Source organism: Diabrotica virgifera, chromosome 8, assembly GCF_917563875.1.
Source record: "Diabrotica virgifera virgifera chromosome 8, PGI_DIABVI_V3a".
Taxonomy (NCBI): Eukaryota; Metazoa; Arthropoda; class Insecta; order Coleoptera; family Chrysomelidae; genus Diabrotica; species Diabrotica virgifera.
Genome location: NC_065450.1, coordinates 33,040,107 through 33,058,063, shown reverse-complemented (window position 1 = coordinate 33,058,063; position 17,957 = coordinate 33,040,107). Strand labels below are relative to the sequence as shown.

Sequence of the window (17,957 nt, the reverse complement as noted above, 5' to 3'; positions counted from 1 at the left end):
TTAACCCCATCGAAAATGTATGGGAGTGTCTAAAAATGGACATCGGCTAAGGAAGTAATAACAAACACGGTTCACTTGACAGAGAGATTTTTTCATTAGAACCATAATTAATGATCATTTAAAAGATATAGCAGAGAGTGTTTACGCTTTTTAAGCCAAAGGTGGCTTTTCAAAATATTAGTATTGTAGTAAAATTACGTGATAATTATGTCATAATTTTTTGTTCAATAAATCAATAAATTATTATACCTATAGTTATGTACTATATATACTTACATAGTACTTTTGCATAGTACTTTTGTATGGTGCAGAAGTGTGGACACTGAAAGAATCGACCATGAACAGAATTGAAGCATTGAAAATGTGGATTCATAGAAGGATGCTCGAGATACCTTGAAAAACAACAAAAACTAATGATGAAGTATGAAGGAGGGTCAACAAAGATAGAGAACTGCTAAATGTTGTTAAACACCGGAAAATGTTTTTTCTAGAACATTTAGTTAGGAGAAATTGCTACAAATACTACGACTACTGATCATTACAAACGACTACTGATCATTAGAAAGAAAACAAGTTTCTTGGTTAAAAACCATTCGTGAATGAACTCGGATATCAAATGCACGACAATTATTCCATGTTGCAGAAGATCTATAACATCTGCAACATTATCTGCGTCAAAAATCTATTTCCAGAACTTTTCCAGTTCTATTAGCGAGTTGCCAGGTTTCGCAGCTATAAGCGAAAGGCCACACGGGCAATAATTTACGGCGCCGTAAGAGCAGTAAACCCATTGGTTGACTAACTCCTCCACCAATTGTAGATGAAATAGGAGTTAGTCAACCAATGCCTCGTCAGGTTTACTGCTCTTACGGCGCCGTAAATTATCGCCCGTGTGGTCTTAGCCTAAAGGTTAACGTTTTTAAAAATACTGTAAAAAGCTGAATCTTTTTCTGTTTAGAGATAGTTTCAACCAGAGTCAGAGTAAAGATTTTAGTTCATCTTTATTATAAATTAGAAAAAGGACAAAAATAAGACCCTTTTCTAAATAGTAGAAATTAGGTCAGGTTATCCTTTATAATCTGACCAACAGACGAAAGAAGCAGCACATTAAGAAGAACAGTCCTGTCCCAAACCAAATTTCTACAAAACAATAATAATGTTTATGTTATTAAACAAATAATTAAACTTTTTCGATAAGGAATTTATTGCAAATATATAATTAAAAGAGCCTTAGGCTATTAATAGCCGAAATCATTTCTAATTAACTTTTTAATGTATCGATAATTGCGATAAGATAATTCGTTTGTTTTAAAGAACAAATAAAAAATGTTATCAAAAATTAAATCAGTGTTGAAGTACCATTATGCATAATTAAACCATTGCAAAACTGCTAGTAGAGATATCGTTATTATTAATCCATTAAAATAATTAAATATGCATTTGAAAAAAACAGAATTTAAGAATGAGAAGTAGCCGATGGAAGGACATATTGAGGAACCAAAGATAGAGCCTTTACATTACAATTTACCCTAAGTCTTTTCTTGGTTTGTTGCTGTTGCGTAAATTGCAGAATATACGCAATATTGAGGTATTTGCGTATAATCAACTTTTCTTCGTAGACGATTATTGACTTATTACTGGCAATGTATCCCAAATCAAGTACAAACTTCACTAACATCCATTCAGGAAAAGTATCCCTCATTACCTTAACTCCTAACTATTTGCGAATATTTATCGATACCTCTAGGGATGGGAAAAACCTACCGGTTATAACCTAAAACCGGTTTTTTTACTCCGCAATAATCGGTTTTTCCGGTTGTTTTTTGTTCCGGTTATAACCGATTTTTTCTTTTAAAAGTAATAACCGGTGAAAAACCGGATAAATTACCTCTGAAAAAAAATTATTAATTCAGAGAAGAAATGGGGAGGTTTTTATATATTATAGGGTCCATATAATCCAATCTCATGTATTTACAGAAAAGCTATATAAGCTGATATTAAGCAATCTATAAGCTAGACAGCTAGTACATATTCTTCAAAGCTAATATTGGCTGGATGATAAAGATGGAGTTGACTAATGATTTGATGGATCGTCTTTTCCTTGGTGTGCCAAAATTGTGTATTGCTGTAAATAGAGAGCACAAAGCTCATGACAATTAGCAAGAAGAAGATAACGGAAGGTCAAATCCACGTCAACCAAAAACCAATGAAGCGGGTGATGGACTACAGCTACCTCGACACCATCACGAATGAAAAATGGACCAACAACCAGAAACATATAAGAGCGCTCACCAGAAAAGCCTGATCCACCTTCAACTGGATGAGGGCTTCCTTCAAAACCCACAACCTCGCTTTTGGCATAAAAGTTAGAATGCGGCAATGCTACGTCTTTTCTGTCCTTGTTTACGGTGCTTAATCGTGGATGTTAAACGGAAGATACGTGCAGAGCATTGGAAATATTTGATACGTTCCCATATTGGAATACTTAAGATCTCGTGGACTGACGAGTTTACGTAGGAGGAGGTCCTCAGAAGAATGAAAAACAACCGAGACCACTATCAAATCTCGAAAACTTCAATCAGACACATTATGAGAAATGAATTGAGATATGCCCTACAATATATTTTATATATCGATTGATTATCTTGGTATCGATATATTATTTCAATAGTATCGATATCGATACTATTGATAATGTTGATATCGATTCGAACGGAGTATCGAAAAATAGAATGCTATGTAAATGTAACATTGCAACCTAATACGTATTGGCTATTGATTAAAAAACCGTAAACCGGTTTTTGGAATAACCGGTTCTTTTTGACCGGTTATAACCGCCAGTTAAACCATAAGTAAGAAAAACCGGTATAACCGAAAACCGGTGTTTTGTCAATAACCGCTATCCCTAGATACCTCTAAAACGCCTAACAGACATAGTGATGAGCAAAACAAGAACAAGACCAAGACCAGGCTAATCTTGGTCTTGGTCTTGTTCTTGCAAGCTTGGTCTTGGTCTTGGTCTTGCAGCTAAAAGGCAGTCTTGGTCTTGGTCTTGGTCTTGCACTAGCCGGTCTTGTTCTTGGTCTTGGTCTTGCTGCAAGAGTCTTGCTGGTCTTGCTTGTTTGGTAGTAATAATTTGCACCAAACAATTTCGAATAAAATGTACATTGAAATAAATAAAGATGTGAAGAATGAAACTATATTTTTTGCTTTAAAATTTTAACAGAATGTAGAATGTAGTTTCAAACGGATACCAATTTTAACATTATACATTCACCTAATGACCTAATTATTTCTCTTTATATAAAAAGATTAGAGTATATTTTTATAATGGTAATATTTATCAGTAGGAAAAACCTGCATTTACAACCCTTGTTGCAATTGCCGGCCTTCGGTTGTGTCACGTTGTGTTTTGCATACTGTCGACCAATACCTAATATAGCCTTCATAATAATAAGGCGACCTAACCTGCCGCCTGCCTTCAGACCACGTCTTGAGTCTGGATTATTGTTTATTGCCCCTGTATTTTAATAAAATGTTAAAGAAAAAGAGCTTCTTAAAGGTGCCGCACATGGTCGGGGACCTTCAATTCACGGATTTTACGAAAAGGGATAAACGGTTTATAGTTGTTAAGAGATAATGATCTGCTCCTTTTACTCGAACACTGTAGTATTTATTCTACGAGGGTCAAATTTAAGAACATAAATTAAATTTTTTTAAGAGAACACAAAAATCAAATATTTTTTACTCTATTTAATTATTATTTAATATAAATAACTTTTTTTATAAACTAACTAAAACATACTTTTTAGTAAATACATACATATTTACCATACCTATTTATAGACCTAATACTATAACATAATAACTAAACCTAATGGGGAGTTATAAACGCTTAATTCTGTTATAAACTACATTGCTCTCGTAACATGAGTTATTCGCACTTTTTATTTTCACATATTTTTGGATTGAATACCCATTATGACATTTAAAAAGTTGAAAATATTCGGATGTGGGTAGTAAAAACTAGAATTTAAAACAAACTGAAATGATGCGCATGCATTTCAAGTGCGGCACATACTATTTGTAGGCACTTTCTGGGGAAAACGTAGATTCTTCTAAATAGTTTTCAACTATGAAATCAGTAAAATTCTTTACGCGTTTGTCATCCGGGATTTTCACAAATATTCAACTTCCAACTTTCGTTGATTGTAAAAAATTAATCCAAAAAATAATTTTAAAAATTTCCCAGTATCGGAATTTTTGTCATTATATTCAGAAACTGAACCTAAGCTTTGGATTTTGCGATACCAAGTTTGACACATTACAATCGACAACCAGTTATTTTTTATTCAGGCCACAATGCTTTCACAGCATTGTGAATCCCTTTTCAAAATCTATTATGATATTTTTTGTATTATGTAATTTTAAATTTAACGACCTACATTTTCCCTCGATTATGCGAAAAGAATTGAAATAAGTGTCAGTATTTTTATTAGACAAATAAGCGAAAACTACTGGTACATAAAAACCGTTTTTAATGGCATTTTTTATAAATGGATTACCCTATCTATAAATTATATTTTTTTGTCTTACAAGTAATTTCAATTGTCCTTTAACTGTCGCCGTTTGAAAACTTGCCTTCTGGACACTTTGAAGGTTGAGAAAATGCAAACCGTTTGACCTAATCAAAACGACTTAAAAATATAACCAAAATATTATGTGTTTTAAAAATTCGATATTGTTTATACAATGTCAGTATATATTATTGAACTAAAAAAATAAAGTTAAATAATAAAAACCAATTTTTCTCAAAAAAGTACAAGAGTCTTGCAGGTTGGTCTTGGTCTTGCGTAGTCTTGCAAGGTTCGGTCTTGGTCTTGGTCTTGTTCTTGCAAGCTTGGTCTTGGTCTTGGTCTTGCAATCAAAAGGCAGTCTTGGTCTTGGTCTTGGTCTTGGTCTTGCAGCAAGACCAAGACCAAGACCGCAAGACCAAGACCAGTCTCGCTCATCACTAAACAGACATGCCGCTGCCTACTACTGGAACTGGAAATAAGATTCTTATTTTCGCTATTACTACTGTCTACTATTTCCAATAGTAGGCAGTACTAATATACAGACAAGACCACATCCGCTTTGGAAGCGTTACTTTAAAACAAGTAAACCGAAGAAGATATTCATTAAGCTATAACAACGAACTAGAAGCAGCCCATGAAAAGAAAACAGCTTTTATGTCGGTACCTTCACTAACACACAAATCCGACGAAATGAAAAACTTAAATAAAATGACAAATACAAGTAGACTAAGCTGAAACCATACAACAGAAGTTAAGAACCTTTTTAAACTAAGTGAAGACAGGGGGCAGACTTACTACGAAGAATCAGAAACAATGTGAAATTTAATCTACCTGCAAGTAATTTTTTTTAATAACCCATCAATCAGAATAAACCAAGTGACCGAGTGTTATTTTGTTGACAGAATTGACCGAACTTTTCCGCCTACGCTCTTAAAAAGTATTAAAGTATTATACATTTTTGTAACCATTATTTCAAATGCTTTTAAATGAGGTGTCACATGATGTACTTTCCTATTTAAAAAAATCAAGTTATGACTGTTATCTAAAGAGGTATCGCGTAAAGTTCGAAACATTGATGCTATAATATACTATGATTATTTTAAAAATCGACGTGTCCGAGCGTTTTGCTTTTGTGCTAAAAATAAATAAGTTAATGGGTAGGGAGTAAGATTTATTCCAAACACTGTATATAAATCTCTGTATACAGTAGAATCCCGTAAATCCGAACCCCGCGAATCCGAACTTTCGGCAAATCCGAACCAACGGAAAGTGAAGAAAATTTAAAACTTCAAGACAAAAACTTAAAAACATGTTTATTATACAGAGTAAAGCCAGAAAATTGGACAATGTAGGATTACTAGGACTTTGACATTTAAAATTTCTTAAAAATAAATATTATACTTTAATATATAGGTTTATAAAGGTTAAACACTAACTTACTTTGGTTCTCTCGTAGTCAACTTGAGTCCAAAAATATTGTCCACACTCTTGCGAGAACGTTTGGCTACTCAAAACCACAATGAAAGCTTTGAACTACTAGTTAAGGCTAACTTTCGGATAATCCAAACTTTTCGGAATCCGAACAGGCTGTCCCCCCAATTAGTTCGGATTTGCGGGGTTCTACTGTATTTCCATTTCATTATTGTTTATTTGGATAATAAATTGACACAATAGTGTCATAATGTTGTTCTGAAGCTATTTTCTTGTGGCATTTTTACAATTTTAACTATTTAGAATGGGAAATAAGCCACAATATTATTAAAAAATGATTTTTATTAACGTTTCGACGCCCAAATTAAAACGTTAATAAAAATCATTTTTTAATAATATTGTGACTTATTTCCCATTCTAAATAGTTAAAACAATAGTGTCAATTAGTAATTAGTTTGACAACAGCAAATACCCTACTGTATATACATACATAATGTTCCGTCCCTCCACATATTATTTTTTCTTTTATATTTTATTAGTAATTAATATCCTTTTTAAGTTTTAATCATTATTCATTTTTGAAGTTATACTTCTTTACCGGCGATATGAGGGTGAATTTTTATATGTTAAAACCTATGATCCCGGCGCATGCGCATTATAACTTTGTTCTGATTGGATGTTCAAATGACATGTCAAAAATTATTCAATATGGCGGCTGTGGCACAGCTGTAGTTAGATTATTTATGGCTGTTGCGTTTTAAACTTTGTGTGAGAAGAAACAACAAACAAAAGTTAGTTAATAGTTATACTGCCTTTTTAAATAGTTTTCATATACCTATATTTTTGGACTTTCGGACTATTTTGGACAAGGAAAACTCATTCTAATTTGGTAAGTAGTTTTTATTATAATCATATTGTAATTATGCATTTGGATTAGGTTGAAATACAGTAGAGCGTCGATTATTCGAACTAATTGGGGGACATAGGTGTTCGGAAAACCGATTTGTTCGGATAATCGAACTACAATATATTGATACATATTTATAGTCATACATATTTATCCACAAGTGAATAAAAGCCATATTTATATACCTACATATTTATTTATATCTTGATAATGACAACTAGCAACTAAACAAAAAAGTGCAGTCTTTGCAACAACATAATTATTTTTGGATACAATATTGAAGAAAATTGAAGATATTTTAAGCGTCAATTAATAACGCTTGCTCGGTATTCGAGTGCGGGACGCGGGAGTCGATAGTTCGAATAAGCGGTCGTTCGGTTGATCGACGTTCGGATAATCGACGCTCTACTGTACATTTATTTTCTCAAGAATGGGGATTTTAGAGAGAAATCCCAAATTAGGTCCGATTTTTTATTTTTAAATTATGATTTTTTGGCGTAGATTTATTTATCTAGAGGGTATGTAATGCTTTGATTTACATACTTAATTTGATTACCAACAAAAGTTCTACCAATCTTCATCTAATATATTGTTTTCTTACTGTCTTGTTATATTTTAATATTTTCTTCCACAAAATTTAAACTACATAATTTAATTATATTCAAAACAACTGTCAAACAGTAAAACGTTCAGTTACCCTATTTTTCCACATGACAAATAATGTGGAATTGGACGAGTGAGTCTAGGCTTCGATTACGAATCAAAGCGCCCCGAAATTCACGGGTTCGATTCCCGATGCAAGTTTTTATTTTTTTATGCATTTTATGATTGTAAGTATATTTGTTATATAATTTTTTTTTCAGAAAATGCGTATTTAAAATTTTTGCCAATAATTATTATCGTTCAGAAATCATTTTTTCTTTGTGGCATTTTTCAATGTGTTTGTGTGCGTTTTATTCTATTTTTTTAAATTTTTGGTATTGTCTTAAAAATCACATAATATGTAGTAGAAGTATAACTTCTTACGTGCGTACAAAGTACACACACATTCTTTTTTATTCTGTTTAACCATGTGTGTATGTGAAGTAAATGTACCCGTTAGAGGGCGTTCTAACCTTACTCCGGTATAAATAGTTGTATTGTATACCTAGAACTACGGAAGTTTTGATGTAAATTTGTCTTCTTGCATAGCCTCCTTGATAACAGGTAGACCTAGAAATAGCGCTATCGGGGAATGGCAGAAGACAGATTTAAATCAAAACGAAACCGTCTATTTTTGTATTTTTACATGTGTGTATGCTTCAATTAAGTACCAATACGGTCCTGCAGGCACTACCTCAAGCTCAAAGCACTTGAGACAGAGCTTGACTTGCCATGCAAATACGCGTATTCTTCAGGTATGTATAGACTTTCAGTGTGAAACAACACAGTTTTTATATAGTTTTTAAACCAAACAAGTGCCAGAAAACAGCCAAACCAGCCTAGTACTAGGAAGAAAAAGACATTATATGCATACACACAATTCAATTGATTGATTAATCTGCTTTAACCCTTTTCAACTTTTCATATAAAATCAGCCCCTGTCTTATTTCTAATGTCTTATTTCTAATTATTTGAATATTAAAGTATACACATAACAAAAAAATTCATCTAAAAGATTAGATTTTTAATTTTCAATACCTTCATCAAAAACAAAATTTATACAAATGCAGTGGTCCTAGAACAAAAATGAAAATATCACTTACCTAGGCCACGGCTGATTCGTAAAAATGTTCCACCACGATGGTCTTTTCTGTCTGATTTCGACTGGGGAACCGTCGGGTGATCCATCGATGACACCCTTTCTCCGTTTCCTCTCAAACTTGATGGCATGCCAAGACTTCCTTCGGCCCTTTTTGTCCAAAATGGAAGGGACATCCTCGTCGATATTGGGCCAGGAGTTATCGTGTTCGCGAAGGCTGATGGTGGTTTCTTCGACCCAGGGGTCCTTTTCGTGGACAACCTGGATAGTAGAGTAGAATGTGTGACTTGTTTGTAACAATAACTTGATTGTAATTTCAATAGGAATATAAGCAATTACAGTCCATATACAGGGCGAGTCACCACTAACGGGACGGAAGATTACAGCGAAATGGTAAAATATTTAAAAAAAAATTTAAATTAATAGTTTGTAAGTTGGTAAAAGCTACATTTTAAAATTATTTTGAAATATACAGGGTGTTCCAGTAAATGGCGGCGTATCAAAGTTATATTTTTTTATGGAATACCCTGTATTTTATTGCATTTTTTAATTTTCCTCAAAAAATAAGGTATAGTTTCATAAGACCTCCCTATACCTATGTACAGAGTGTTCTGAGTTATTCTTTTCTTAAAATGTAAAGTTTTAAAAGAAGACTTATTCTCCAGTTATTTAAGAAATTATAAAAACATTACTTTTACATATAAATAGTTGGATATTGGTTGAATCTATTCCATGATTAATTATTACACATTTGTCTACAGGGTGTTCAAAATTTATAGCTTCATTAGTGGGGTATTCAATGTGTCATATGATGCGTATTTTAAATGGAACACCATGTATATTAATAAATAATTATACTTAACAAATTTACCTCTTTCGAATGGTATATGGATGTCCTATACCTAGGTCTCATAGTTTTTGCGTAATTTACAATTACATATTTAAATTCTTACTCTGTAAATCGATTTTAAAACAAAAGATGAAGTTAATTAATGTCATTGTATGACATTGTCATTTTATGACAATACGGTCTGGTAATTATCTTATAAATAATGCATTCCATGATTGATTATTACACATTTATTTACAGGGTGTTCAAAATTTACAGTTTCATTATTAGATTATTCAATGTAGCATAATATGATGGGTATTTTATTAGAACACCATGTATAGTAATCAAAGATTGTACTAAACACAGGTTCCTGGCTTAGGAAGTGCAGCATTTACAATATTTTTAATATAATCTTATTTAAAAAAATTCATCTTGGTCAATCCTGGTGACCTAGCAGGTGGCCAAATATATGGACCGAATCTATCTATCCATTTATTTCTAAATTTTATATTGATGTTGTTCTTAACATTACGTCAAAAATAAGCAGGAGCTCCGTCCAATTGGAGCCACATGTTTGTTCGCACGCTAAGTGGAAGGTTTTAAGAAGGATTCAAAAAACTTGTTTTAAGAAATTTAAAAAAGTTGCTCCATTCAGATTTTCGTCAAAAAAATATGGGTCCATAACGTACTGGCTCAGAATACTGCCCCAAACATTAACACTTCATCGGTGTTGGCGATCAACAGTAAAATGTTTGTTTACTGTATCATAATAAAATGAAAGCTATGTCTATTAACTAGACGATTATTATTAAAAGTAGGTAGATTCGTCTGTACACAATACATTCTTAAAAAAAATCAGGATCTTCTCCAAATTCTAAAGTCTATAAACGAAAAGTTAAACGTTCCTGTTCTGTCTAATGCTGGTGTTTTATACGGACGATAGTGGTTTTTCTTATGTATTCTACATACACTTGTTTGACTGATCTCCAATTGACTCGACATTTTTCACGTAGGTACTAGTATTTGGGTTTTCCGTAACAGAAAGCAGGACATCAAGTTCGTTGACGTCATCAAAAATAAATGGTTTATTTTTATTTAACTTTTCCTACCTATGCAACATTACCAGCAGCACGGAATCTATCGAGAAATTTCTCAAAAACGTCCTTTTTTGGGTGTCTTCTATCAGGATACTTTTAAGCGTACACTTTAGAAGCTAAGAAAAATTTTTAAAAATATTCCCCAATGCAAAGTAGCATGTCTACTCTTTCATAGATAGTGTGATTATTCATTTTTAGGAACAATTTAATTATTAAATTTGAATGTATGTAATTGGCTCTTCCAAAGCCATTTTTAAGTAAAAAGAATTGAATATCATACACGGATGTTTATAGTTTTGATAATTACCAGACCGTACTGTCATAAACTGACAATGTCATACAATGACATTAATTAACTTCATCTTTTGTTTTAAAATCGATTAACAGATTAAGAATTTAAATACATAATTGTAAATTACGCAAAAACTATTACACCTAGGTATAGAACATTCATATACCATTCGAAAGAGGTAAATTTGGTTAGTATAATTATTTATTAATATACATGGTGTTCCATTTAAAATAAGCATCATATGACACATTGAATACTCCAATAATTAAACTGTAAATTTTGAACACCCTGTAGACAAATGTGTAATAATTAATCATGGAATACATTCAACCAATATCCAACTATTTAGATGTAAAAGTAATGTTTTTATAATTTCTTAAATAACTTGAGAATAAGCCTTCTTTTAAAACTTTACATTTTAAGAAAAGTCAACATAACTCAGAACACTCTGTACATAGGTATAGGGAAGCCTTATGAAACTATACCTTATTTTTTGCGGACAATTAAAAAATGCAATAAAATACAGGGTGTTCCATAAGAAAAAATATAACTTTGATACGCCGCCATTTATTGGGACACCCTGTATATTTCAAAATAATTTTAAAATGTAGCTTTTATCAACTTACAAACTACTCAATTTAATTTTTTTTCAAATCTTTTACAGTTTCGCTGTAATATTCCGTCCGGTTAGTAGTGACTCACCCTGTATAATTATATATTTGGGAAAAATGTCTAGAACAACCTTATCAAAGGAACGTAGGTACTTATCAAATTTAATTGAACATTTTCTCAACTCATTTACCAAATAATACACAAAAAAACTGAAACTGAAAGAACTGGGCAGGGCACGTTGCTAGAACGAAGTACGGTAGATTGACAAAACATAATTCTCGAGTGGAGACCCAGACGTTTCGGAGTAGAAGACGACCACCAACAACATGAACAAATGACCTGAAGCGGATATGCCAAAATTGGATGTAAGCGGCTCAGGACAGGGATTTGTGGCTCAGGGTGAACTACGAGAGGGCTATGTCCAGCAGTGGACAAGTATAAACTGAATGATGATGATAATGATGACACAAAGAAGGGGACCAGATGATGTGCCCATCGAATTATTAAAACTCACTGATGAAGATGTTATTGCTGTAATAGTTGAAGTCTTTAATCTAATATATTTATCAGACTGCCACAATCCCCAGACCGTGTGTAACAATTCCCAAAAAAATCAAGTGCAAGAACCTGCTCAGATCTCAGAGCATCAGCTTTAATTTCTTCTTCTTTAAGTACCGTGCCCAAGTTTTAGGCGTGGGTAGCTTCCATGACAATTTGACGATATAGTTCTTGATCTTGCGCGGCATGTAATAATTCATCTGCTGATAAACTAGTCCATTGACAAAGGTTTCGGAGCCATGAATATTTTTTCCTACCAATTCCTCTTTTTCCGTCGATCTTTCCGTTGAGTATTAACTGCAGTATCCTGTATCTGCTGCCTCTCATTATATGCCCCAGATATTAAAGTTTTCTCTTTTTTATCATCTACATTAAGTCACATTCGCCTTGTCCTACTCTGTTTAAGACTTCTCTGTTTGAAATGCGTTGAACCCAAGATATTCTGAGCATTCTACGATATGACCACATCTCGAAGGCTTCTAATTTGTTCATCATGTTAACCTTCATGATCCAGGTTTCACTTCCATATATTTGGTAATACAAGATACACATAACATTTTAGAAACTTGATTCTTAGTTGTAAATTCAGCTGAGAATTGCTCAGAATAGATCTAAGTTTCATAAATGCCCCTCTTGCCATTTCTATACGACTTTTAATTTCTTCATCCGGATTTAGTGTCTCGTTTATCCAACATCCTAGGTATTTAAAATGGTTAACTTTTGTTATCGGTTCATTACTGACATTTAGTTGCATAGGGCCGACGTCTTGTTTACTAACCACAAGTAACTTAGTCTTTGTTGTATTTATGGTAAGTCCGTTATTAGAGCATTCTCTAGTGACTAGATCTATAAGGAATTAATATCTTCGATACTTTCAGCCATGATCGCGGTGTCATCTGCATCTCTGATGTTGTTAATAGTTTCTCCCCCGATTCGAACTCCACATTGCCCTTCCAAGGCTTCGTTAAAAATTATTTCTGAGTAATTGGGGATAACACACAACCCTGTCTGACACCTCTTTGAATGCAAATTTTGTCTGTTTCTTTGCCGTCTACCAGAATAGAAGCTTCTTGATTCCAATATAGATGTTGTAAAAGTCTCAGATCTTTATCATCGATTCCAATCATTTCTAGATATTCAAACAGCTTTGATATACATAGCAAAATTGCTAAAACTCTTGAATACGAAATTAGTGACACACATTTTGCAAAAATATTGACATTCATGATATGAAAATTATATCTAATCTATATTGGAATCAAACTCCCAAGGTGAAGAGTTGCCAACAATAGCTTTGAGTCACTCACTTAAAATATTTTTGAAAATAATGCACAACAGAATTGTTAAAACTCTTGAATAATGAAATTAGTGACACACATTTTGCAGAAATATTGACAGTTCTAATATAAAAATTATATCTAATCTATATTGGAATCAAATTGGCAAGGTAAGAGTTGACAACCAGGATACCCAAGATATCAGAATACAGAGAGCAGTCGTATAAAAATATTCATTATTACAACTTATTATGCAAGGTAAAAATTCGAGGAAAGCGAAATGTGGGAAGACGACGAATATGAAGAATTATCATAAAAATAAACATTCAAGAAGCACAATAATATGCTGAAAAAGGCAGGAAGCGAAGAGGACCTATCGAAGGAAAAAGATTGCTGGAGCAGAACCTGAGCTATATTGAAGAATATAAAGAACTTATAAAGGTCAAGAGAGAAATCTATTGGGTGGACTTAAAATTATAGAGATAAGCCAGATATTTCTCAAATATAATAAACGCAGAATATCAAGATCAAAGCCAATAAATGCAACTACCAGATAAAGTAATAGAGGACCAAACCGATAATAACGAGCATCTACCAAGGAAGAAATGATCCAGAAATAGTATCGGAGCAGTAGTTGTACTTCACAATCCTCTTTCCAGTTTAAAGTATTGTCGGCAACTTCAATGTACACATTTCTCACAAGTCACATTTTCTAAACTATTTGTATCGCTCTACAAAAACCTCAACCTTAAATCAAATTTATGTAACTTCCATCTCACCTTGGAATATAATATAAATAAATGGGACACATAAAATATAATAAAGGTCCGGGTCCTCATAAAATACACGGAAAATTCCCAAACTATAGATGACTATATCAAACTTATACAAAACCTGCTTTACGATTTACCAAACAGGAATGTTTCCCGATGATTGGTTGCTCTCTATATTCATACCACTACCAAAGAAAATATCTACAAAGAAAATGTGAATACTACATATACGTTTGATGGGACATATGTTGAAGATCTTTGGATACATTATACATGATAGAATATATCCAATCCTTTAACAGCAGCTTCCACTTCTTCGAAACTACTAAAACAGTCGAAAACTTTATATATATTTGGTGCAACTTAAATGAGGATTTGTATCACTTTAGAGAAATTCGTGTTAGAATTATTGAGAAAGCCAGAAATATGTTTTATTGAATGAAAGCTGTTCTTTGCAATCTGACATAATGGTTAAACTTCGAATAATTAACTGTTAACGATTCTATATGGAGCAGAGGAATGGACCCTTACAGAAACATGCAGTAGGAAAAAAAGCATTCGGAATGTGTAGTTACCGAAGGATGATGCGTATTTCGGGGAGGCATTGAGTTACGCACGAACATGTTTTACAAAACCGGATCTGTACAGTAAACTTTCAAATTGTAAGGAAATACAAGTTACCAAGCAGGGAAAATTAGAAGGAAACAGAGAGCTGGGAAAACAACGAATCGTTTGGCTGAAAAATCTGAGAGAGAAAAAACATAATTATAACTAAATAAAAATAGACGGTTTGGTTTTGATTGAATTCGAGTATCTTACCATCCTCTGAGATGCGATTTTAGGTTTACCCATAATCAAAGAAGCTTTTTAAGAAGACTGAACTAAAACAAAAGATTGGTTGGTAAATATATTTAAATATTCTACCAATTCTCTAACGAAGAAAGATGTAGTGAGTGTCGATAACGATTAAAGTAAACCGTGAACCTGAGGCATATCCATTGGGTGATGCTAGGAATCTATTCCATTAAAGCATCATCAGTTTACCCATCTAAACCGATATCATTTTGTACTCTGCACCGAGTTTCAGGCTAGACTCGGTACTCTGCACCGAGTTTCAGGCTAGACTCGGTGCAGAGTACAAAATTATAGGGGTTTAGATGGGTAAACTGCTGATGCTTTAGTAGAATAGATTCCTAGCATCGCTCGATGGTATGGATGGATATGCCTCAGGCTCACAGTTTACTTTTATCGTTATCGACACTAACTACATCTTTCCTCGTTAGAGGTAGCTAAAGGCATACGTTGGTAGAATATCGAAATATATTTACCAACCAGTCGGTGCGTTTTGATTCAGTTCAATCTTCTTGCAAAGCCTCTTTGATAACGAATAAACCTAGAAACACGTGTCAAAGGATGATAAGAGATTCGAATTGAATCAAACGAAACTGTCTATTTTCATATGGTTTCACGCTATGCTCGGTGCAGAGTACAAAATGATAGCGGTTTAGATGAATAAACTGCTGATGCTTTAGTCAATAAATAGAACAATTTACTTTAATCGTTATCGACACTTACTACATAATTGTAACTGTTTATAATCACTGTAAACAAACTTATGTGGGCCAGAATGATCGACAATGCCCAAATAGGATATGGCACTGGAAGAAGAAGATTGATTATCTCGAGTAAACTGAAGCAGACTGTTAAAATTTGAATTAAAACAAAATTGAGAGTGTGCAACAGTGCTAACTAGATCTCAATTATGACTGCAAATCTTATGGTAGGGGAGCCCAAGCGGGGATTTTTGCAGTTACTCGAGCGCATCAGATTATTACATCTTGTACCCTGAAAATGTACCTCTACCATATATTGGCTCTAAATGCAGGGAAGTTCGTTAAGGGGGGCGGGCGAAATATATCTTAAAATAAATCTATCCTTAGAAAAACTCGAAATTGTCAGATTAAGATAAGGTAAGTTAAGTACACGCAAATCAGTGTATATTTCAAAAATCTGACGATTTGAGGGGGCCGTAAGGAAATGGTCGAGTCCCAAAGTTTCACAAGAAAAAAGCGAATATTTCGCGAAATAAATGACAGATCGAAAAACTAAAAAATACGTGCTCAACGTTTTTCTTTTCAAAAATCTATGAATGATACCAAACATGACTTCCCACGGAGAGGAGTGGAGGGTAAATTTAAAATTTTAAATACGAATCCCGCGATATTTCGCGAAATGAACATCAAATCGAAAAACTGAAAAATACACTTATTCAATATTTTTGAAAAATCTATCGAATGGCACCAAGCACGACCCCCCACAGAGGTGGAGTGAAAGGGTTACGTTAAAATCTTAAATGGGAGCCCCCATTTTTTATTGCAGATTGGATTCCTTCGTAAAAATAAGTAACTTTTATTCGAGACATTTTTTCGAATTATGGATAGATGGCGCTATAATCTAAAAAAAAACGATTGTTGGAAATGGAAAATTAAATTAAAAATGGAAAGTCCCCACTAAAATGGAAAACTTTACTTAACTTTTTTTGGTTTTAGGATCTACTCTTCACAACCCAATAGGTCCCCATAACGCTCGAGTGACTGCACATTTAGCATACTTTGCTCCCCTACCATTATGAAGTTCTAGTTTTAAACTAAGTTGTCTACCTTTCTCGGGTAAGAAAATCTTTTGAATCTTACTTAAAATACAAATTGCACATAATGGAAAACTATGGAAACAAGAAGTGTAGGAGTCTGCAAAAGTTGAACTTTTAAGTTAGTTGTTAAAAGATTTTTTAACCCCCTCCGTGGCTCAGTGGTAACAGCGCCTGCCTATGGATCGAAAAATCCGAAAAGGTCGTGAGTTCGAATCTCATCAGGGTCAGACATTTTTCGTTTATTATAAATTAGTAAATGAAAATAGTTTCTGTCCTTGTGGGATCGGTATTCACCGGAGGGACCGCAGACGTTCGGATACAATTAGCGTCTCTTTGCAAAGACAATGACGTCGACTTTGCAAAGTAACAAGACACTTACTCAACACACACACACTACACATTACTCCCCTGAGTTCTATAAAGTTATAGTCTAAAAAACAATTATGAATTGACTGGCCAGTTTGTAGTGAAAACCAGTGCCAAAAAACACAAAACACACACAAAAGATTTTTTGTACCAGCTAAAATCAGATTAAAATATTCTAAAATTGGACTGTCAAAATAACATATTAAAAATGAAATATATAATTTAAATATGCAAATTTCTATTCAGCAAATTACAATCAAGCCACAAACACATCACCTACCTGGAGCACTTCTTGGCTCATCATTTTTTCGTTCGCACTGTATTCTTCAGTCCAACTTGAATACTTCTTTTTATCTTTTATTTTTCTTCACACTCCGAGAACTTTGAAGATTCACATTTACGTTGTAATATTCGTCGCAAGTGAGAGGCAGTGACCCATTTCAATTTTTGGATCAAGGTTGCTACGGATGGACGCGCTTGCAATTGTTTTTGTGATGTCGTCGACGAACAGCTGAAAGTTTATTAGATTTTGACGAAAGGTTCTCGTTTTTCGATGTCCAAGAAACATATGTATATTATGAGAAGTGACGATTAAAAGGTGGGTATAGTCCAGAGAAATAAGATTTTTCTCGTGACACATCCCCCTCCATGCCGAAACAAAATTTTTTGAGTAGTATGGACATCTATATTAATAACCTATATGTTATAAACAAATGAAGATAAAAAAAACTGTAATTTTCGCTTTTTTCGTCTATTACTAAAAAGCAAAGCATTCTAAACAAATTTGAGAATAAGAAACTCATAAATCATATAAAAAGCTTCAATATGGCGTTCGCTGAATATG

At 33.3% G+C, this 17,957-nt stretch overlaps 1 protein-coding gene across 3 annotated transcripts in view; it reads right to left on the bottom strand.

The window, feature by feature from the left end:
• Positions 1 to 17,957, bottom strand: part of LOC114336519 (TLD domain-containing protein 2) — a 911,210-nt gene that overhangs the window by 802,228 nt on the left and 91,025 nt on the right. For all 3 annotated transcript variants that reach the window (XM_050659400.1, XM_050659401.1, XM_050659405.1), the window contains exons 2-3: positions 17,394 to 17,624; positions 8,661 to 8,917 (exon numbers count right to left, since the gene is read on the bottom strand). In XM_050659400.1, the coding sequence (XP_050515357.1) occupies positions 8,661 to 8,917; positions 17,394 to 17,417 (281 nt within the window). In that variant the 5' untranslated portion in view covers positions 17,418 to 17,624. The remainder of the gene's footprint in view (positions 1 to 8,660; positions 8,918 to 17,393; positions 17,625 to 17,957) is intronic.